A 24,750-nucleotide genomic window follows, 5' to 3' on the forward strand; every position below is an offset into this window, starting at 1 on the left:
AAACATTGATTTATCAAATAATTTTTTTTTTTACACAAAATGGGGGCGAGCCCCTGGTCCCCCTCTAAATATATTAATCCACCAGTGCATACTGCAACCTGCCTGCGGAAAGTGGGGGTATAAACCAATGCCATGATGTTAAAAGTCTATACGAAGTTTATCTTTGGAAAAAGATAACCACCTAGCTCTTCCGGTTCCGACGCCTTTGTGATAGCAATTGTTATAAAGCCTGTTCAGTCTGATGATTAATTTCGCAGGACTAAAATTTATCTCTTTCCTAGAGACGGAAACTTGTTTTTCTCCTGGGTTTCTATTGATGGTGATGAGGATCTGAATGTCTCAATTTTCTCCAATTTACTATTCATCCACCACTACATGTACATCAATTTCTAGAATACTTTTCACTTGTGCGCCAAGAAATGTATTCTCCTCTTGTACCTAACCTCATAATACTTCTACTAGCTTCTGTTTCATTTGCCAAGTTCTTCGGCTACTTCAAGAATATCTTCTTTTCCCTGCAAAAAGTTTGCTTTATGCACCTTTTGGATAGCTAGTTCTTACCATGGGTTGTCAGGTAATTCCACTTTTGAAGTCCGCATCGAATCTTACAAACAAACCAATTACTCTAACGACGTTCGATCCTGATATTTAAAGTCTTAAACTTTTTTTTCCAAGTATATTTTTAGTTTCTGTATACTTAGCTTGATTAAAATTCAAATCAAGAAATGGGGGTCAATACGCTTCTTTTGGCGCTTCAATACATTTAATTTTACTTTTTTGCACTAAAATTTGTGTCTTAATTTAAAATTACATTTTAACCTTTTCCCTCCAATATTTTTATCCAATTAAAGCATGAAACAAAATGAACTCTAAATTTGTTTAAAAAAGACACTTAAAACTTGTGACTCAGAAAAAGTTTCAAATTGCTTCGACAATCAATTATTTGACCTTTCTGCACTAATAAAATGTGATTTTTCTGGCACTGAAAATTTAATAAGCAAGAAAATTATTTTAAAGTCTAAAACTTTTTCTGATTTTAAGCAAATAGGTCAAATTTATCTTGAATATTTAGAAAAGAACATCAAAATTTGGGGTATGTGATGTAAATTTTCAGATATTACCAAAAAAAAATGTCAATTTTACGTTAAAATTGGCTCAATTTTTTCCCTGGATTTTCAGAATATATTTACTATATTTGTCACACTTCGTTGGTAAAGAGTTCATAGGAAATAATTAAATAGATATTTAAGAACCAGTATAACACATTTCACTGCAAAAACAGCTTTGTGTGCAACTAGGATGGTAAAATAGGAATCCAAAATTAACAGCACTGTTATAGTTCAAAATGGGAAAACTGATCATTTTCGTCTAAAAATCCTTCCCCAACAAAATAAAGTCCCTAGCTTAATTCTACTTGAAGGGAACTTAATCGCGGTTTTTTCATTGAATATAGTTTAATTTGCACTGTAGAATTCAGATTTAATGTTAGAACTCAAAAATGATGCAGAATTTTATAAATAAAGGACCTGACCAAAATATGCTCAAAATCTCAGGATCGAATGTCCCTAATAAAGGACAAGTCTCAATAAGGCTTATCTGTGGTTCCTGTTACTCGTCAAATTTCGAACATTTATCAAAGGCCTTAAGAATTAAATGTTATATTAACTAATGTCTTTATTATTTGAGTCTTCATCTAAAAATGCCAAATAATAGATATACGCAGCAAACGAATCTACGTTTTGAACTTGGGGTCCTTTGATTTTCATAAATATCAAAAGAAATCAGTGACAGGTACACACATTGAAGCTTTCGTAAACACCAAGCACAGGCTTGTTCAGAATCGAGTTTGATATATAATGAGTATATTATATGTGTAAATGTTGAGTAAAAATATCTTTGTTAAACAACCTTGTGCTCTATGCTTTTTAATAAAAAGTATTGTGATTTTGAACCTCTTCGCTGTCTTCATTAGCTTGCGATAAACCTCTTGAGTGTATTCGATTAAGACAACCCGTGTCGCACTAGTGTTAAATATGCGCATGCTCATTGATTGAACTCAAGTGATCTAAATAAAACATCTTGTGTTGTTTAGTGTTTGTATAAATATGGCGGGGAAAACAGTATATTCCCTGTATATCGGGTTTGAACAGGACAAACAATTGATTAACAAATAATATCCAATTATCAAATAAAGAATAGCAGAAAATTTTATACAAGACATCAAAGCTGAAATTAATTGTTCAAAAAAAATTGTTCTTTACAGATACCGGTACTACCACAGGAACCTGTCGTAACTTAGTTTTCTTTTAGGTATGGGTATATTCTTTTTTATTAAACGAAAAATGAGTACATGTAACGTCAGATGCCTGTATATATATTCTATAGATTATTTATTCTTGCAATATTATTTAAAAGGTCAATTCCTCCTCTAATTAAAATAAAAAGTAGAATAAGAATGTCTCCACATACATACATGGAAATAGTTATAAATATAATCGTGACGTACCATCGTTTTTGAAGGGGGGGGGCAAGCCAGAGAAAAAAAACGACACTTCTATTTAGTTGGAGGAAGACGATGTAGGTTCCACTTCCTTCAGTACCAAATTTTATTCATACGATACGACTTCAGCCTTGCTTGGCTTTACTGTAACAAAAAGGGAGAGGAAGCAATCGGTGGTCTTTCAACGAAGATTTTTAAAAGGAAAGAGATGTTTGGGAAAAAAGTGTGGGGAGCGCTTCCACCAGCTGCTACGTGCCTGTATCCCCCCCCCCCCGGTAAAATTTTGCACGAGCTATAATAATTGGTCAGAAAAGTACCAAAGCTGACATTTTTCATTAATATAGTGTTAGTCATAGGATGTGAGAGACATATAATTTTACAAAAAAAGAAAACTTGAGCGTATGTGTTTTTCATGGTCTTACTTGGCTGTGGATTTTAATTTTGAGTCTGTAAATTTAATGTTCAATATTTCAACTAATTTTTTTTTTTTGAAAAAATACACATGAAATTGTTCAGTAATTATTACGATTGTAATTAAAGGCTGATAAGGTAATTTTTATATACTTATAACATTCATTGTAAACAAAGAACCGGTTGGTTCTGGGGACCCGACCTCCATTTTTATCCGGGCTTTTTGCTCAAAGAGCAACTGCCGGCTTATGTGATCCTGTTCAAGGCAGGATGTTGACCCCATAGTCGCCATTTTAAAGTTACGTGTAAAAAATATAGTTCTTACTCTCAACCGCGTTTGAGATAATACAAACGCTAAATAAAGCAACAAAAATAAAACGAAGTTTTATCTATATGAAATAAACATAAGTAGTTATGACTTTGAAAACTTCATAAGTCAAAGAACATAGTTCATTAGCGTAAGGATTTTTGATAATCAGTGTTACCGTAGTTCTCTACACATACGAGGTAAAGCAGGAGAGGGAACCAGACTGGCCTGTTTATGTACATTCAGCTGCGGTACCAGATTAATTCTGATTCTGACAATATTGGACCGTGGTATTAGGATTGAAAAACTCACTGTCAGTGTCTTATCATTTATATCGATAGTTTTAAAATAATTTTTTCATCAGAATATAAACGTGATTCATGTAAGAAATCTATTCTACTCTGTAAATGAGCCCGGCTCTCTGTACTTGTGAGTACTTTGATTATAAGCTTACAATGTAATACATGCATGTAACTGAAATTGCTCTCACATTTGATCCTGCAATTATGTTAAAAATTATAAATAATAACAATTTAACTTCATTAGGTAATAAACACGAGATATCTATGCTGCGATTGTAAAATATATCAAAATAATTTTAGTGAATCAATATGCATCTATTAGACACTTTTGTAAACAAGGGGCCCGTTTTACAATAGAACTTACACCTAAGACCAAAATTGATTCTGCGATTTTATACTTCTTTATAAGAATTTAGAATGTTTCTATGGTAACAATTTCCAAAAAGGTTAATTTTCAAAAATTCATAATCAATATAAGTTTTTGGTTTTAGTCGTAAGTTCTTTTGTAAAACGGGCCCCAGAAGTTCGGGCAATAATTATAGGCAGATTAAAAAAAAAAGATAAACTTTATTGAAAAAAAAAATTAAAAACTGCCAATGATAAACATGATAAAACAGACGTAATTTTAAGGGGTTGACCTAAAAACTAAAAAAAAAGGGGGGGGGGGGGAGGGATATCAAAATTATAATGCAGACTTTTTTCATTGACGTTGTAAATTTCTAATACTAACACTGACAAATTTATGCAGAAACAATTTTCGCATTAACAATGCGACTTTACTTCCTGCCATTTATTTCACCTGTTACTCCAGGTAAACTGAGGAGTATACTCGCGTAACACGGGTTGATCACCTGTGTCGAAAATAGTTTGTTTTATTTACAACTCTAGTGACTCGTGTAACCCGTGTCGCTTAATCGAATATACATGTACCCCTTTATGACCTGTTTCGAATCACAATAAGCCACGTGGTTTTGTGTCGTTACGGGTAAATGCCCAAAGTAAACGTGCTAGCTAGCGTTCAATTGAAACGTACTCAGCCTTGTATCGGTCAGCATATGGACTTGTTTGGTTAATGTTATTATAGTGGTTCATTCAAATTGCTAGAGTTTTGTGAATATAAATTGTAATTGTTGTTAATTGTGAGTCTTGAACATAAATTCGTCTTTGAAAGGAAAATATTATATATCACGGATTTTCTTTTTATAGTATCTAATCTAAATGTCTTCACCCCTTTACATGTACCAGGAAAACCGTAGTCTGATAGGGGGAAATGTTCCGGCATTTTTTTGCGCGATTGGTGTTAAAAATTGGCTTGTAGTTTCTATATGTTTAACTATTCATTATAAATGCACATTGATTTTAGTAGCAATACTTTGTTATACACAATGAATCATGGGGAATTTGTTTAATTGTCATCATTTTCAACACTGAAATTAGGAAGAGCTAAGTATAAAGCAAACTAAGATCAAATCGTAGAGTGACAACAAGTATGAGTAAAAAGCTTATTGATTGAACGAAGGATGTAGGTAAAATTCCTGGACAAACTAAATTTTAAATACAAAATGTGTCATTGATATTTATTTTTAGCATATTTGTAATCCTTAACTAAATTTGAATTATAAAATTAATGTAAAATTATTTTCAATTTTAAATATATATTTACATTGTACATTTATGGCTTCATTATTAGACTTGAGATGGTGACCCGGAGTACCTCGAAATTTTCGTTAAAAAGTTAATCACTTTATAAATTTCATTTTTACTCAGTAAAATTCCGCAAACATATGGCCGGCTTTAACATAATTATGTTGAAAAAAGGTGTAACGTCAAAATTTTAAAATTTGAACGATCAAAATTTCGAAATGGCTGAGAAATCGAGGATCGGTATGGTGAAAACAAGGGGACGTTTTCGGACAGAGTGGAGCAGAGGGCAGCATTAAATTCTGCCTAGACATCGGTAAAACACCAACTAAGACCCATAAATTTTGATGACAGTCTGGAAATGTTAGTAAAAGAAGCCGTTCTGTGGTATTTTTAAAAGTGACATGTAAGATTTTCGGGCGGAAGGAACAGTTTACAGAATTATATTCGTAAGGAAGACCATCATTCCGAGATTGCAGAGCTGAAAACAATGAATTTCGTAACGTGACTTTGCCGTGTATATTTCCGTAAATTAAGTCGTTTTAAGGACGGATGATACAAACAAATTTTATTATAATATTATGTCACAAGTTTAGAAAAGTGGATTTTTTTTCTCCTAAGAACTGGAAAATGACATAGACTTGGAAAATTTTAATCATATTTCAATATAATTTGAAACATGGACAGATCACACTCAGTAAAGGTTTACAGATGGGAAAAAATTCAGAATATGTTATCTTGATGCTAATATAGTAATATAAACTTTAGAAATGTATACCAAGCCAGTTGAATTTTATTTGGAAAGACAAGACGGTAAAAATCAGCCCATGTATTAATGCTGATTTTTTGTCACTTCGTTTTTTCTCATAAAATTCACCTGGCTTTGTATATTTTTATAAAGTTTATATCACACATTTAGCATCAAATAACCTCTTCCGAAATTTATTTTCAATTGTAGACCTTTCCTGAGTGTGGTTTGACTAAGTTTGTTATTTTATTGAAATACATGTATTAGTAATATTTTTCAAATCTATTTCCTTTTCCAGTTCTTAGGAGAAAAAAGTCTAAGCATTATCCACTTATCTAAACTTGTGACATGATATTAAGTCTCCTCAAAAGAAAAAAAAATATTTGTATCATTCGTCCTTAACGCTGACAGAGTTTTGATAATTTGCAGGATCAGAGACAGGAAGTGTTCAATATTATTTTACACATGAAACCTGAACAGTTAGTAAACATTTTTGATGACTGGTTAAAGCGGTATAAGAGATGTATTGAGTTGAATTGTGACTATGTTGGTAAAAGTTATATGTATTTATGGCTTTTGACATCAGATATCTTCAAGGATTTTCGTTTTAGTGCTCCGGGTATAAGTGTGTGTGTTTGTTGCATATTAATAAAATGAAACGTGAATTTTATGAAAAAAACAGTGTCATATATTTTGTCAATGTTTGTTTTTAATTGTCAAAGTTGTCCACGAACTTTACGGACAATCCTCGTGTCTTGTTTAACGTCTCTGTCGAGATTGTTTCAATCTTACTGAGACGCCACAACTTGTTGCTGAAGTTCTAGGAATATTGACCTATACTCGGCACTCAGGGTCATTGAACTGTGAGGGATCTTTTTCGTTCCATGTCCCACGGTGGGATTCGGACCCGCGAAGTAAGGATCAACTCCTTATTCTTCGTCTCTGACGAAGGCGCTTTTACCACTGCACCACGCGAGCATTATGATTAAAAGACATTGATATCGTGAGACAGAAAATAGTTGCCAAGAATTTGATACGGCTACCATATGCAATTACACCTACAAATGTCAAGCAAGACCTAATGTTACTAAAACACATTCACAGAAATAGATTGATAATCAAAAATATGAAATCTATATTCCCTCATAACATATAATCATAACAGAATTTTAAATGGGAGCTGTGGCAAGCATGATCTTAAAATTTCTCCAAACTCCCTACGATGAAAGTCTTTGATACGTTCAACTCAGATCCACAAAAGAGTGGTTTCAACATGCCATGGTTACTATTTCAACATATCCTTATGTCTAACAGATTGATAGTGTTCAATATATTCCGAATTCCCTTGTCAAAATCCGCAGCAAAGCAAAGCTGTGAATCACTTTCATTTACGATAACTTAAATTAGTGTCACTACGCGAGTCTGTCTGCTTGCGATTATTTTATTCTCGCATATATTTGTATTCTTATGGATTATATATATATTATATATATATATATATATATATATATATATATATATATATATATATATATATATATATATATATATATATATATATATATATATATATAACCCATAACTCGTGAAAAGTAGTACTCGTTAATAAATTCCAAGTTAACATCTTGCGAAACAAAGATGTCAGAAAATTTAATGATCTACAATTTTGTTTGCTTCCGCCCATGATTTTTATGGTAAATGTAATTCAAACAATGATAATTGAAGATAACCAACAATCGATGCTCAAAAATCCATTAGAAAATAACCTACTAATTCAGCCAATCAAATGCTTCTATTTCTCTCGAAGAATTGATTCTTCATGGTGAAGAATTCATCTATTTCTGAAAAATTCAACGCTGTCTGATTGGTTCACTTGAGAGTTATATGGGTGTGTCTTCATTGATCTTTGTTCAGCACACAAAAGGAAATTATTCAAAACCCACGTGCTGTTTACAATCATGAAATTTAAACTTTCTAAGCCTAGCTACATTTTATCCCCACTCATGACTGTAATCTTTTGTCGCCTTTTTGAATATTATTTTTTTCACATTTCGGTACATACAGAAAATAGAACCATTGTCATGTATATCAGAGACGAACCTTGTCTTTCAAGACAGATTTGAGGATAAATAACACAAGCTTTTTTCAGAAATCAGCATTATCAGCCCCCCTCCCCCACTTTTCTAGCAAATATATACATCATATACATCATATGGGCATTGAAAATTAGGAATTTTACCTTTGTTTGTTGGTTTAGCCCCCCCCCCCCCCCCCTTCAATTTGCTTCCGGGCCTATGGTATTCATTAGTTCAGTAAATTTTATATCTCCACTATACCATTTCCCCAGTAAAGGTATTTTATATAATCCTGTGCTAACCTGAATGGAATGGGAGTCCATTCTGAAACCGCGTGTGTTCGATATTGATTGCGTGCTCGATATGAACAACGAACGGTCAAGTTGAGCCTTATATATGACACAGCCGTGGGAGGAGTTTATTTTTAATCCATGCATTTGATTGACCGAGGTTCTGTTCTAAGTCAGTGAGATCATATGAAGAGAAATCTTCGTCACGAAGAATGGGCTCCGCTTCGCTCCGGCCATTCTTCATGACGAAGATTTCTCTTCATATGATCTTACTATTACATAAACCATACTTGTTATGATCAGAGAAAACGCTGAAAAAAGAGGTGGAAAGCAGCCACGGACGAGTAAAAATCTATTGTCGATAGCTCACGCTTTATTTGTACTTTTTTTATGATCTGCACAATGGAATTAAATTTAGCTACCAGATAATTCAGTGTGAACATTATATGAGAGATGTATACATAATGTACCCAGTTCTTAATCTTAAATTCAAGGTTTTTTTTATCTCTACTGTATAGTCGTTGTTTGCAGCAAATCAATTTGACAACAATAACTCAATGGGGCATCATAGACAAATACTTTCTGACCGATGATGACTTCATGGTCGTTTCAGGTAAATGATTATAGTCAAATTTGCAGACAACTGCTTGTAATGAGAGTTTCATCAGGTATATTGTAATATAATAAAGCATTTTTGTGTTTTCAGATGACTTTATCGATCACTTGACGGACACTTTGTGAATTCGTAAATGTTGTAAGGAAGTCTACCCATGAAACCGGAAAGTGCATATTAAGTCATTACAACATTTTTCTGATTTATATGAATTGTATCTACATGGATATCAATGGAAAGAAATGGATATAACGATAATCTTACAAAAAATGTAGATTAACACACCAGATGTACATATAACAAAGGGAAGATAAATAGCAGTAATAGATCTCATAAAAATATATACGTAAAATACAAATCTGATCAGAGTTTAAAACAATTACTAATTATAAATAAACGTCTAAATATTATTTAATGCATTGTTAATTAAAATGAAGCAGTTTCAGTTATTTTTTCAGAATTCACATGGCAAGAAAAATGCTATTAATGAACAATTTTCTTTATTATATAATATATTTCACTTTAAGCTAAATCTTTATACAACTATTTAAAAGAAATACAATTCAACTATAAATTTTCAAGTTGTATATTTGATCGTGTACATGTTCCCTCCTTCAAAGAGTATTTTTGATAAATTGTCAAAACACACAATAAAATCAGGGAAATTATAACGATAAAAACCAAAGAATAAATGATGTTGCGTATTATTGAATTTCCAATATATATTTCCTCTTCTACAATTAGCGATGTCCATGTTGTAACGGTTGAACTAACTTTCTGTGTCATACATGTAGAATGTGAAATCTCTTTCAAATTTCCAAACGTGTCGATCTTCTCTGCTATATTTAATAAAATACATTTGAATTTTTTTAATTGTTGAACAGAGACCCTATCTAGCGTCGAAAACGATTCTTCTGTATATTATTGATTTGAAAATGAGTTTTGTTTCATAGATGATTTTTTTCAGTTTCCTTAAAAAACATGAAAAAAGCAAATGATCAATAATAAAATTTATGATGTCTTTTTGAAGACTGGTTTATTTTTTATAGAGAATTAAGTACTTCTTCAGAACTAGGAATATCACTAAAAAATTGAATAATGAAAAGAAAAACAAATATCCACTATTAGTATATTGGCAATATTTAACTACCTCGTTGTTCAGTAGCCTTGCTTATTGAAATATGTCCTTGGCGGACACTAGTTTGAGACGTAGACAATAAAATAAAAAAAAGGTTTGAAGTATCACGCGCGGTTCCTTTAGAGTCATAGACATACAACCGTGTCTAAAGGAATATTAATTACCGGGAAATATAGAAAAGGCTATATTTTGAAGCTAGGAAATTTATTTTATATTCCTTGCGTCTTGCGTCTTTCCAAGACTTATAGTTGTATCTGGCTTTTTATTTAAACGACTTGCCAGTTTACTTTTAGTTATGTACCTGTTAGGAACCATGCACGTTTTAAAATCCTTATCATATATACAGATACGTACAGAGTGTATTTGTCATGGCACTGGGTTTTTCAATGTTTCTAAAACAGCTGAATATACCTACGAATTTAGTGTCTAATTAAAGCCTACTTGTTTGTGGACATCCCTTTGCAAAGTGACAAGAAGTGTTATCACACAAACAGCTTCGTTGACAGTTGTTACCAAAACTGGGATACACACATTTATCCGTACAATTGAAACCAAAATAGCCAGTTGAACAATCTAAGGGAAAAATGTCATTAAATGTACATTTAGATTAATAACAGATTCACACAATAAAAATCGAAAGTTTCGATCGTAGCATTTTGATTTCATGAAAATGTAAAACAATATCAAAATGAACTTATTATTAAATTAATAAATACTTTCTTATGAACGTTATTTGAATATGACCATCGTTGATTTTCATTTAGCATAAAAAAAGAAGAAGAAAACTTTGTCTTTATTGATATATATAAGTGAAATCATCAAAATTAATTCTGATTTATTACGCAGAATTCTGGATTTTCCATAGCATTGTACTTTCAGCAATTAATCAGTGTAGGGATTTAGTATTCTCATTTATTCAACAAAACCAACTAGTAAATAAAATAACTCTGTGACATCTCTTTTAAGAAGTATCATTCAAATATGATGGTGGTGTATTTTTACTTGTTACTTAAATTTTTAATTATTACTTAAATAATTTCAACCATAGAATTGGCAAGATATGACAATGATGTTACTTACTTTCGCATCTATTCAGTGCACTATTAAAAATGGTACCTGCACAACAACCACGACTTCCATCTATCCTTAATTTTCAGAGAATTGCATAAATTTAATGTAGTAAATATCTTATTGATCAATAAAAATATTATTCGTTCATTTAATCAACCCATACCATGTACACATCCCATCTCGACCTGTTGTAAATTCCTTGATGCCAAACAAGAGCAAAATAATTATCATTTTCATTGGGTGATTTCTAAAGTAATCTAGTCAAATTAAACTATGTTTTTCTAAATATCACAAAAAATGTGAGGAAACTAAATAAGAACCAAACAAACAACGACAAACATAACGAATCGTTTCCTGTTCTACAAATAGCATGCCAATAGTATTTTTTTTAAATACAGTTTTCATGATAAACTACACTTATGTCCCGGTAACAAAACAAAAAATAGAATAATATAATTTCCTCATTGGATATATAGAAGACATTCTCGTGATTCTAGTCGTAATTAAGCTTTTGATACAGAAATCATCCTACAGTACGTGTACATGAATTTGTCCATTTCACAACCAATGTGAACAGTATCAGGAATAAGTTTTGAATTTATAAAATAGATTATTAAAAGAGTACATTTATTTAAAATAAACATTTGGAAATATCGCGAATTGTAACGTTTTCATTGTGTTAACAACGCATTTGTACAAATGGGTGTCAACCCTGATGTTTAGAAATGATTAGCCGAAAGCCAAAGCATATTATTTGGGCATCGATCAGTGTCACACAATACTGAACATGCTGGTCAACAATGACAATAGTTTTAGTCTATGTACTACAGAAAATGCAAAAAATTCATTTCAGGATATATTAATAATAGATAAACTATATATACATGTACTAGATAATACATGTACTAGATAATATCATTTGAAAGTTTAGTTTTTGTGATTTACAGATGTACACTCTAATATGATGTTTATATAATATAACACTTACACTAAGAAATCAGTGCATGTAAAGTTTTTTTTTCTTTTACATTAAGAATCTGTCAAGTAAGTATAAAATAATCATGACTAAAATAATAAGAGCCAGGGTCAAACAATACTAACGTGCTGGTCAACAATGACACTAGTTTTAGTCTATGTACTACAGAAAATGCATAGATTCATTTCGGGATATATAATACTAGATATATGTACTGTGGACGTACTTTTTTCCAGGGTGTCATAATTCTGCGGAATCTCAATTTCTGTTTAATCCGCGGGTAGAAAATTACGCAGATTTCTTCAGCTGTCACTATATGCCTTACACATATATAAAGTACGCTTGGACAAATTTCCGCGGAAAATTTGTAACCGTGTACATACATGTAGTGTAAATAAATACCACGCGGAAAAAGGTACTTCTACAGTACTAGATGATACATGTACTAGATAATATAATTTGAAAGTTTAGTTCTCGTGATTTACAAATGTACACTCTAATATAATATTTATATAATAAAACACTAAGAAATTAGTGCATGTAATTTTTTTATCTTTTACATAAAGAATCTAGCAAGTAAATAACCAATATAAAATTAGCATGACTAAAACAATAAGAGCCAGTAAAATTTAACAAAGAATGTTTTGAAACCGCCATTACTTAGGACAAACTCATCCAGGATATTGTATTATAGCTTGTCTAAGGACGATTTATAACCAACATAGAATAATGAACGTGGTCATTTTTCGACGTCGAAAAATGACCCTTTTTGCCAAAAGAAAAAAGTGCTATCACCCTAGAAAAGGGAAAGGCCCCCTGTAGAATTATAATCATTTGTGAATTAAAGAGGCTCAAATTTTTTAATTTTAGAGTGCAAAATAAAAATAATCAATCAAGATGACCTGTTGGCCAAATGCACACTTGAGCTTAATTGGGAATAAATCATTACATTGTACAATTCTTGATGTTTTTAAGGTCAATGCAATGATTAAGAATCCAGAGGGGACAAATATCTAAATTTATCAACCCCAAATGGCAAGGAGAATCTTGTTTTGGATTGTGCCAAACCACTGAAATCTTGTTAAAAGTCAAACATTCTTAAACAGAACTTCAAAAATATTCAGACAATATCATGGTGTATTTATCATGTTCATATATCCATGTATATTTTGTATTTTCCAGATTTCTGGAGAATGTTTGAGGGAAAAATTATCGTTTTTTCGGAGCCCCCCCCCTCCTTTAGACACATGCAAACTCTTTAATACAGGCTTTCATCAAGCTGTATTTGGATTGCTGTGTATCTTATTATTTTCGAGGCTTGATGCTGAAGACTAATGCCTGTGAAAACTCGTTCCGTCTTTTTAAAGCTATAACTAGTCGCTGAATGAAGTTTTTGATTCAAGGTAAGTTATCTATTTTCTGCAAGTTCTTCCTACTTTTTAAAATGCATGTGCAATAGCATCAGTGTTTAGCTTGTATATAAAAATATAGATATATATATATAAGAGAGAAATTCGGATCCGTCGATGAATATATAGATACGATATATGCAGATTTAAAAGCGAGATTTGCAAATGAATGGCATATTCTAATTCAATTAAGGCAAACTATTCTACGGACAAGTTGGCTTAGGAGCAAACTCTCTATAGATTTCTCGTGCAAGCGTAACCTGAGGTTTGCCCAATGGCATTTGGTTTAACCTCACTTATATTTTTTTTCTGCGTGGACATCCGCAGGGGTAATAAGGAAGCATACAAAATATTCTACCTTGACCAAATCAGTGCTACGTTATGACGTCATAGCAGGCAAGATGATGTCAGTTTTAGAATAATAAGTTTTTGTAATACCGGGGTTTAGAGATGTAATTTAAATCTAGAAAATGAATAGAAACGTGCAAACATAAACACAAATAAAATGCATTTATTTTGTGATGCTGAGTCAGTCATTTTGATGAAAATCTACCACCGATGACGTCATATGTGTATATCAAGTACCTTGAGAATATTGATCATGTCGTGTCAAGAGAATTTGGCTAAGACAGCAGGTACAAAGATACGTAAAATGGAGTTTAAAAGGAAATATTATGAAAATTGTGTGAAATTCATATACAGTTCCGTTAATTAAACAGTCAGCTATATCCGTATCCCGGTTGACCTTTCCTCTTTCATTCGAGACATAAATTATGCAACAGAACAACAATAAGCATGGTTTTCTCGGTTCAATATCATAGCCTCTCACATTGGTCTTTCTTGTTTAATGAAAATTATTATACCTTATTATAAATATTCTACACAACGCGTTATCTCATTCGTTCTAGATTATCACGTGATCGGGCCGTAAAACCTCATTTCATTAAACATTATTTTTGTCTCGTTTATTATAAAACTTCAGATAAAGTAACCCTTTTATTTCATCAAAGGTGCATGAAGTTAATATTTTCTGTATAATATTATACATTTATTGCATGATAGTGAGGGAAATATGAAGACTTATTCAGCCAAGAAAAATCATATTCCTCGAGAGCTTCGCCCAAGGGGAATATGATATTTCTTGGCTGAATATTTGAACCTTTGAAACAAACATAAACTTTCAAATTCGGCATCTCTCTCAAATTCATTTCCATTTTTTACGTAAAGTTACTATAAAACCCGTTGTTTAACACATTATCTTCAGTTTTGTGACGTAAACCAGGCTATTGTGACGTCTACTTCTCTCGGGAGTTTTCGTTCAACAAACGAGAACTATTTGCGGGAAAATACACCAAGTGTTCCGAAGAGGTGGAATACGATGAGAAGCGTGCCGATGGCCGGGAAATATGAAGGTTTACGGCCCGATCACGTGATAACTTAGACCAATCAGATAACGCGTTGTTTAGAATATTGATAATGAGGTATAATAATATGACTTATATGTTTTAATAGGATTATACACAAAGATATATTAAAAATTTTATTTCATGTAAAAGTAATTAAAACTTAAAATTTTTAAACGGGTTTGATTAACACATTCTTGCACTTTCACCAATCTTAATTTTATTCTTAAAGGCAGAGATTTTTTACCGGGTGGTAAATTCCAGGTGAGGGAGGGGCTTATTTTGTACAGGTGTGAATGCCTTGGGGGCTAGCAGTCTACCTGTGGCCATCTGTCTCCTAATCCCTATACACAGGAAGTGGTTTAATACACAGTGAAATACCCAGATGTCAAATTTTACCTGTGTTGGAGATTTTGAGACAATTTTAAAATTAGGCCATAATGAAAATATTCCTAGATTCTCATCCCCGTCCGCCCCGATTTTATACCCCCGCCTCGATTTTTTTATTTCTGTTTTTCTTCGTATTAATTCTGATCGAGATCGGTATTCATCTACCATTCTACTTTCGTTTTAAATCCCGCGAAAGTCGACATGATTTTGACAGCTGAAAAGATAGAAATTGCTGTAATACATGCGTATATATTTTAAACAAGGGTCATGGGTTGAAAAAGATTGGTGATGATGTGAAGTAAGAGATAATTGAACATTTACTATGACTTTATTTGGGTATTGTAGATGAAATTACACCTATTGATCAGGTCAATAAGAGGTCTGCAAAATTGAAAAAAATATAAAATATGAAATAAAAGCCTCCCGCCCGCCTCGATTTTTAAAAAAAATTGGATGAGAATCTAGCAATTTATTTATTATGGCCCTAGTTGTAAAAAGTTTTTTTTTTCAATTTTACTTTGATTTCTTTTTTACATTTTGAAAATACCCCTACCCATTTAAAAAATTATTATTTTATCATACTATAAATTCAAATATTAAAATAAAGATAGTTTTAGATGTTAGTGTATGTGTTGATTAAAAAAAAAAACTCCAGTAACAACCAGATTAGACTTTTAAAATTCATTCCTCCCAGGATCCCATCTATTAATAAAAGGAAAAGAGGGTTGGGTTAACTACATTTCACTAAGAAAAAATATCTAGGTTTATCTTAACCTCAATAAGATTTTGTCACCATCAAACATGCTAAAAAGATTGCTTGTAAATTCTTAACTGAATAAAAAAGGAAAATAAGTGACCCATGATTGGAAACATTATTTTTTAAATTTAATTACTTCACGCAGTGCTGCTCTGAACTTTGTCAATAACATCTCCACTTTAGACTTACCATTTAGCATATTAAAATTAATATCGAAATTTCATTTGAAAAAAAAAGTTTTATGTGCTTAAGTTTATTTTTTTAATGCATATTATATTATAATAATTTCAAATACTAAAGGTATATTTAATTCATATATTATTCATATATTATCAATATAAGATTTTCATAGTAATACAGTTTGTGTATACCATGTTCAGCAAACATCAAAGGATCAAAAGTTAATTAGAAGGTCACTATGAGTCCCAATCAAGGTGTACAGGGTATACACAGGGACCAGTAAGTAAGTGTCAATCAAGTTCCAGCATCCAATGATGGACCTTCACGCACTTGATTGACAGGGCTACCCAGACCAGGTATTTTTGAAGGCGGTGCTAAAAATCTCTGCCTTTAATACACAGTATATTGTCAGTCCGTGCAGTTGCGGTGACCAACCTTCAACCATTGAAATTTTAATGTATTTTTGTGTTAAATGTTATCAGAATATATAAGTTGTGATATTGTACAGAGAATATTAACGTCAAATTTCTGTTCAGGCATCTTTAACCTTTCAAATGTATTACTTACAATGGGAAATTATCAAAAGTAAATTGGAAAGACGAATAATGTATCTCAGTAGACTACAAATTAATACACGTATGCCATTGATACGAAAAAATGGTAGAGATCACTAAGTTGAAGTTTTTTAAGGAATGAATACATTTTCACTATTATCAATAGAGCCCACCACTTAATGAGAACATCTGACCCAGGGGCAAATGAATGAAACTCTGGAATTTCTGAATGAAGCACTCTTGCTTATCATAACCATGCATTAATTTTTTTGTTTAAAACCTAGAGTAGAAGAGAATATTTTTCAAGAAAAATTGTCCCCTATCACTTTATAATTAGAAGAGCCCCCAACCTTTTTACACCAGAACACCTATCTCGGTATAAAACAGACTTGTACATGTAGATATGACTTATTTAGATGAATGTGAAAAATCATTGAAGATAACAATTTTGGAAAAATGACGTCATTAATTTATATATATATATATATATATATATATATATATATATATATATATATATATATATATATATATATATATATATATATATATATATATATATATATATATATATATATATATATACAGGTAATATATGTACTTTGTTGTGAAAAAAATGCTCGGGTTTGTTCTTCATGAGATAAACATGTAAGCGATAAATTTAATTTTTTGAAGGTGATTTCACGCGATATCAACAATGATCAACATAGGATTATTTTTTGTGTGACCTAACAAAAATTATTCTTTTAACTTTTGAATTTTGATATCTTTTAAAAGAAAAAGACTTTGGGTATATAATTTGACAAAAGTTGAAACAATTTATGGATAATTATTTTTCAAGAAGAAAAACGAATATATATTTTTAGCGATTATAATCGGACCAAGCGGCTTTAAGAAAAAAATACACAAAAATACAGTTTCATGGTAAATAAAATAAAGCATAGAAATTTAAGTAAGAATATATGTTCACTTTCATATGTTAAAAAAGTGGTCAGCAGTGTAAGACCATCCCCCCACCCCCAACTTAATTAATCGGTTATTAACTTACTTGCTAATGTTTTTAAAGTCTGGTTAATTTTATTGTTTATAAAGCTGTCAGAATTTTAATGTAACATACACAGACACACAAATAAAATAACCAGTTGACCAGAGAGATGTATTTACGGAGTTGAAAATCATTCCATAACACAGGTGTCACGTTCAGTAGAGCGTAACTAATCCCTATCGATAGTCTCTTGATAATCATGACAAATGAAGCACTTTGTTTTCACAAGAGTAACAATTAGGGCTTCTTCATGGAATCAAAATCTAAAAGGTGTGAATTTCTTTAGCTAAAGGAAAGTATCAATTGTAATTAAATTCTTTTAATTTTTCAATCGGCGATCTTGAAAAATAATTATACAAATTGATCTAACAGGACAAATATTTCTTTTTCATAAACACAAACAGAGTTCAGCGTATCTAAAAGCAATTTTATTAATTGCATTAATAGATTAAATTTACTATCGAGGATATAATTACCCAAGCCAATGCGTTTAAAAGATGTGATAAGACCGCAACAAGGGACGAAATGGCCGCCTATTACAGTGTCAATAAGGCTGTTGGGGGAGGATTTGGGTGGCCGCTGGCCGCGTTACACAGGTGGCCGTTTATTTCAGTTAAAATATATAGGAAAAATCGTCGGGGGGAACTGAAAGTGGCCGCTGACGGTGAGTGGCCGTTGATTTCAGGTGGCAGCTAAGACAAGTTTAACTGTATTTTGGAGACATTCATATGCACATTTAATAATGCCATACAAATGTATAAGAATTATCGATAAATCATTATCTGCTTATACCTTTTACTGGAATAAATTGTCTTTTTGATGTATTATTTAAGGAATAACTAGCTCAAATAAATTTTTTTTTACTATTTTAAAAGTCGATACAATGAGTAGATACAATGGTGAACATTCTTCTTAACAATACAAGTTAATGACAAACAAGTTGCTGAAACTAGAAGATCAGCAGTCTCTTTTAAAATCAACATTTCGTACGCTCTTTGGTCAATACAATGATCTTGTCATAAAAAAAACTATTTTTCATTGAGTCAATTGCTGGCAAGCGTTTTTAGCTCACCTGAGCCGAAGGCTCAAGTGAGCTTTTCTGATCAAAATTTGTCCGTTGTCTGTCGTCATTGTCGTTGTTGTCGTCGTTGTCGTCGTTGTCATAAACTTTTCACATTTTCATCTTCTTCTCAAGAACCACTGGGCCAATTTCAACCAAACTTGGTACAAAGTATCCTTGGGTGAAGGTGAATCAAGTTTGTTCAAATGAAGGGCCAAGCCCCCTTCCAAGGGGAGATAATTATGAATTTGTGAAAAATTTATGACATTTTTAAAAAATCTTCTTCTCTAGAACCGCTGGGCCAGGAAAGATGAAACTCATGTGGAAGCATCCTCAGGTAGTGTAGATTCAAGTTTGTTCAAATCATGACCCCCGGGGCAAGGGTGGGGTCAAAATGGCCGACCCAAGTTTTACATAGGAATATATAGGAAAAATCTTTAAAAATCTTCTTCTCCAGTACCACTGGGCCAGGAAAGATGAAACTCATGTGGAATCATCCTCAGGTAGTGTGGATTCAAGTTTGTTCAAATCATGACCCCCGGAGCAAAGGTGGGGCCAAAATGGCCGACCCAAGTTTTACATAGGAATACATAGGAAAAATCTTTAAAAATCTTCTTCTCCAGTACCACTGGGCCAGGAAAGATGAAACTCATGTGGAATCATCCTCAGGTAGTGTGGATTCAAGTTTGTTCAAATCATGACCCCCGGGGCAAGGGTGGGGCCAAAACGGCCGACCCAAGTTTTACATAGGAATATATAGGAACAATCTTTAAAAATCTTTTTCTCCAGAACCACTGGGCCAGGAAAGATGAAACTCATGTGGAATCATCCTCAGGGAGAGCAGATTTAAGTTTGCTCAAATTATGACCCCTGGGGCAAAGGTGGGGCCAAAATGGCCGACCCAAGTTTTACATAGGAATATATAGGAAAAATCTTTAAAAATCTTCTCAAGAACTACTAGGACAGGAAAAATGAAACTCATGTGGAATCATCCTCAGGTAGTGTAGATTCAAGTTTGTTCAAATTATGACCCCTGGGGCAAGGGTGGGGCCAAAATGGCCGACCCAAGTTTTACATAGAAATATATAGGAAAAATTCTTTAAAAATCTTCTACTCAAGAACCACTGGGCCAGGAAAGATGAAACTCATGTGGAATTATCCTCAGGTAGTGTAGATTCAAGTTTGTTCAAATCATGACCCCTGGGGCAAGGGTGGGGCCAAAATGGCTGACCCAAGTTTTACATAGGGATATATAGGGAAACCTTTTAAAATCTTCTTTTCAAGTACTTCAAAGCTATGATTTGTGATATTTATATGGAATCATCCTCAGGTAGTGTAGATTATAGTTAGTTCAAATGATGAACGCCTAGAGGGGAGGGGGGGTGGAGTAAATTCAAGCCTGATGTGCTCAGGTGAGCGCTGTGGCCCCTGGGCCTCTTGTTTTTTTCTACTTTTGTTAACTCTTATGTACAAACTGAAATATTAAAGGACTTTTTCGTTAATAATAAAGTTGGAACAGGTCCTATTTCAAGGTTACTATACAAACTTGTTGACCACACTCTGTATGGTTAATACATCTAAGGATGTACGCTACTAAACTTGCTTCAAATTCTAAACGGCATCTACATTCTCCAGATGATGGACCACTTTTTTTGCGCAGCTGGTTTATTATCAAGACACTATAATGCCTATCAAAACCAATGGACAATGCATCAATTTTGAAAGGAGATCTCTGAAATTTGCTCCAACTGATAAGAATTAATTTCCTTGGTAATCACCTAATTTGAATATTTGTGATAAATCCATTTTATAGTAATTACTTGCAAGCCCTAGCTTCTATTTTCTTAAAATTGTATTTAGAGGAACTAGGATTTAATTCTACCTGTGGTTATCCAACTTCATAAAAATCCTTACAAACAAATATAAAGAGCGAGTTCTAGTAAATGTTTTACCAAGCCTCTTTTTTTAATTACTCATCACTAAAATATTAACAGTAACGAAGGTGAAACTTCAAGAGTGTTGTGTTATAATATTTTCGAGAAGTTATACTTTTGAATTCCAAGGAACTTTAGGAAATTTGAAATCACACAATTTTATCAAGATGAACAACATTAAAACCTACGATGTTTGGACGATATATACAAGTGCCCTCCTCGTTTAATTTAAGTCAAGTGTGGCAACGCACTTTAAAAAAATTACGCACTTTGAAAAAGCTTTCAAAGTGCGTTAAAATTGGGACAAAATCAACGCACTTTGAAAATTTTTTTCAGAGTGCGTTAAATTTTAGAAGATCTCTCAGCCCAACTCTATTTTTTTCTTATACAATGTACATAGCCGTCGGTAGGAAATTGAAAGTGGACAACCCCCTCCCTTAGATAAGCCCCAATTTTCAAAGCCAGTACTATGTATATCTCAAAACATTTGTGTCTATAGGCTTTTAAGCCCCCCCCCCCCCCCCACCAACATCGGTACTGATGCGTATGCTACACCCAAATGTTTGTATTTACATAGATATTATGAAGTTGAAAACTTTCAAATAAATAAATTTTAGTTAAGATATCATGCATTGAAGTGACCTCATCACCGACAAGTTATCAAACAGTTTCAATTAATTATTTATCATACCTAAGATTGACCAACTCATACACATTTTTTTCAAAATGCGTTAATATGGTCGACATTAACTCACTTTGAAAAGAAATTCTATTTTTTCAATGGGCGTTGATTTGGTCCCAAATTTAACGCACTTTGAAAATATTTTTCAAAGTGCGTAATTTTTCAAAGTGCGTTGTAACAGTCCAGGTTTTAAAAAAATATAATTGGATTCTCCTTTTTTTTTAATAAAAATGGAACTCGTTAATTTACTTACCTTGATATTGGTCATTAGTTAAATTATTTTAGGGAAAACAGTAATTTTTTTCTTATTGACAATATCTACCGCTGTGTGGTTTTTGGAGACCAGGTCTTCCAACAAATCTTTTTGAGTTTCCAAGGGTATAATCGGGAATCGTTATTAGTTTACCTATTTTTGCATTGAGATGAAGCAGAATTTGTTCACAATAGTGTACATTGTGCGTGAATGGAAGAAAACGTTTGCTGTGGTCTTCAATTTGACATTTACATATATCGACGATGTATTGTAAATTAACAATGGTTAATTCCATTTTAATATCGAAACGATCTATAAAAGTGAGCTTAAAATAAAAGATACCACAGGTGCTGTCGCATCTGTTTCATACTTAGTTAATTTATATAAAAAAACATAATTGGTAATCTAATAATCAAGCTTTTTGACAAACGAGATGACTCTTACTTTTCAATTGTCAGCTTTCCTTGCGTATGCAGTAATATACTTTCATCACATGTATTGTTTTGAATCAGGCAAGTTATTGACAAACAAGTTGCTGAACAAGAATATTAGCAGTATCTTTTAAACTCAACATTTCGTAAGTTATATGGTCGATACAATGACCTTGTCTTCAAATTCAATTAATCAATGAGTCAAATGCTGACTGGCGTTTTTCATACTAATTTTTACGCCAATATATACACAGTCAATTGTTGACTGATTTTTCCGTTCTTTGTCGATCATGACAATCTCACTCCTCCCTGGCACATGATTCCACCACTGAATGTTTTGAGGTCCGTGTTTGTCAGTTTTGAATTTGCATTGTTAAATTGACTTAAGAGCTTGAATACTGTTTGTTATCTCCATATATTTCACCCGATTTCTAGAAAATTCCTAAAGATTTCCTAAAGATTAAAACAGTTTAGTGGGAAAAAAGTGGGAAAAAAGTTGCATCTTTAAAAACAATCTTCTCAAGAACCACTGGGCCAGAAAAGATGAAACTCATATAGAAACACCCTGATATACTGTAGATTCAAGCTTGTTTAAATGTTGGCTACTAAGGTAAGATTAGGCCGATATGGACGATCAAAGGTCTTACGTGTAGGAAAAATCTTCTCAAACACGACAAGGCAAGAATTATCATATTGATATTGAAACATCATTTGGTAGTGTACGATTTTTTTAAAGTCATGATCAGCAGGGCTACGGTGGTGCCACAATGGACGATCAAAGTTTTACATAGGAGTATATAGATTAATTCCTCAAAAATCTTCTTCTCAAGATTAGCATAACAATGGTTGGTAATATTTTTTCTGGAAGAATCTTCAGGTATAATGTAAAGATATAAATTTGTTCAAATCAAGATCTCCTGATTATAATGGGCCATAATAGCCTGTTACTCTTATAAATAGGAGTATATATATGTCACATTCTGAAGAACAGCAAAGCCATGAATAGTAATTTTCATATAAAATCAACATTGGGTAGTGTTGATTTTATGTTGATCACAAGGGGTAGGGTAGGGCCTCAATGGAAAATCAAAATTTTAGATAGGGATATAGGTTCTAAGATGAATACATGTAATTGATTTTTAATATATATAAAAAAATATATAATACTTCCGTCGAAACAATTTATAACACTAATAAAAAAAGACAATTAACAAACTTATTATCAATTTTAGTGGATAAAACGATTGTATTCATCCTCTGAAATCATTAGATTTTGGTTTACTATGGAAAATTTTCTTAGAAGTGCATAACATTTTACCACTCTTTCTGACTATTTTACCATAAATATTTCTGTTGTCTCTTTAGTCTAAGTCTAAAATTGTCTGACTTACAGTGTTCACATAATTCTAGAGCCGTGGCTCTATAGGAAAGACATATTTAAATATTTTTCATAAATAATACAATGTATTTTATTGCAACTACCAATTAACCGGTGCATTGAATTGTGAAAAGAATTTATTTGTCTTTGTTCTGACATGCGTAAAGTCCAGTGAGGGTCTAGGAGATAATTGATTGATTACTCAAGGTGAAGCCCTAGTAATTAAGTGTTTATAACTTTTGGAATTAAAAGACGGTAGAATTGTTTGAATAAAGTTTCAGTTAGAGAGAATTCATGTGTTTAGATTTTCTAATTATCACAACTTTTACTGTGTCGGCAAAATTTTTACTGTGTTGCATGCATTAAATTTGAGTCGTTACTGTGTCGGAGAAAATTTTACTGTGTCGGGGGCAACACAGTAAAACAGCTCAAAACCACCTGTAGAAGTTACATGTAGGAGAAACATTGAAAATTCAAATATGCAGTGGGAAAAAGTAAAATTTAGTTAAAGAAATATGTACGCATCCTTTGTTATTGTTCAGTGTTAAGTTTTGTTCATATCATATCCCCTCCCTTTAAGGGGCTGTTTCGGACAACTTTTCAATTTAAACTTTTGAATGCTGAACTGATTTTGATTTTACCTATAACAGTGCTCATCTGAGCGATGTGGCCCATGGGTGTCTTATTTTAGTAGGGATTAATATATTAAATAGATATTTATATAATTATAGAAGACAGCCCCTTCAGTAAGTTCAGTTCTCTGATTAGGTATATTGACTTTGTTTATGTTTGTATAGTTATACTGTTCTGTATGCATTGTGTTAAAAATGGCGACATACTTTAATATCAATTCTCTGTAATTATCAAACGATATCAATAATGCTTGGCCACGCTACATTTTCAATTTCTATGAAACTTTTTGTGTGTACTCACATTGTAACATCATTAATGGTTTTATATTTTTTATTTCAAAAAATGTCTCGTTGCCATGGTAACGGCACCTATTGTTTCCCTTTAAATTCTTCCTAAAATTTGACCAAAAACGTGATTTTGTAGGTTTTACTGAATAAAAATGAGCTTAAAAGAAACAAGAGAATGGGAAAATCTACTTTTGTTTCAAAATTACCATTATTCCTCTCTAGTATAACAACATAATTTTTTAAAAACTGTAATTCTACGTAATGGCTTAACAACGCTTAGCT

General features: G+C 32.3%; 1 protein-coding gene across 1 annotated transcript; it reads right to left on the minus strand.

Annotated features, from left to right (window-relative positions):
- Positions 1 to 9,426: 9,426 nt before the first annotated feature.
- On the minus strand, positions 9,427 to 11,377 carry LOC134277790 (N-acetylglucosamine-1-phosphodiester alpha-N-acetylglucosaminidase-like). The gene is made up of 4 exons (XM_062760096.1): positions 11,260 to 11,377; positions 11,106 to 11,170; positions 10,467 to 10,598; positions 9,427 to 9,726 (listed from the first exon to the last, which is right to left on the minus strand). The coding sequence occupies exons 1-4, from the start codon at positions 11,331 to 11,333 to the stop codon at positions 9,455 to 9,457; spliced, it is 543 nt and encodes a 180-aa protein (XP_062616080.1). The 5' UTR covers positions 11,334 to 11,377; the 3' UTR covers positions 9,427 to 9,454.
- Between the last annotated feature and the right edge of the window lie 13,373 nt (positions 11,378 to 24,750).

This window comes from Saccostrea cucullata, unplaced genomic scaffold (assembly GCF_032062105.1).
Source record: "Saccostrea cucullata isolate Sc308-1 unplaced genomic scaffold, CSIRO_AGI_Scuc_v1 ctg1783, whole genome shotgun sequence".
Classification (NCBI taxonomy): Eukaryota; Metazoa; Mollusca; class Bivalvia; order Ostreida; family Ostreidae; genus Saccostrea; species Saccostrea cuccullata.

Coding starts and splice junctions, on each gene's coding strand:
- LOC134277790 (XM_062760096.1), bottom strand. CDS start 11,333: ATGAAAATGATAATTATTTTGCTCTTGTTTGGCATCAAGGAATTTACA. Junction 11,171..11,259: donor CGAGATGGGATGTGTACATG/GTATGGGTTGAT, acceptor CTGAAAATTAAG/GATAGATGGAAGTCGTGGTT. Junction 10,599..11,105: donor TGCACTGAATAGATGCGAAA/GTAAGTAACATC, acceptor TTTTTCCCTTAG/ATTGTTCAACTGGCTATTTT.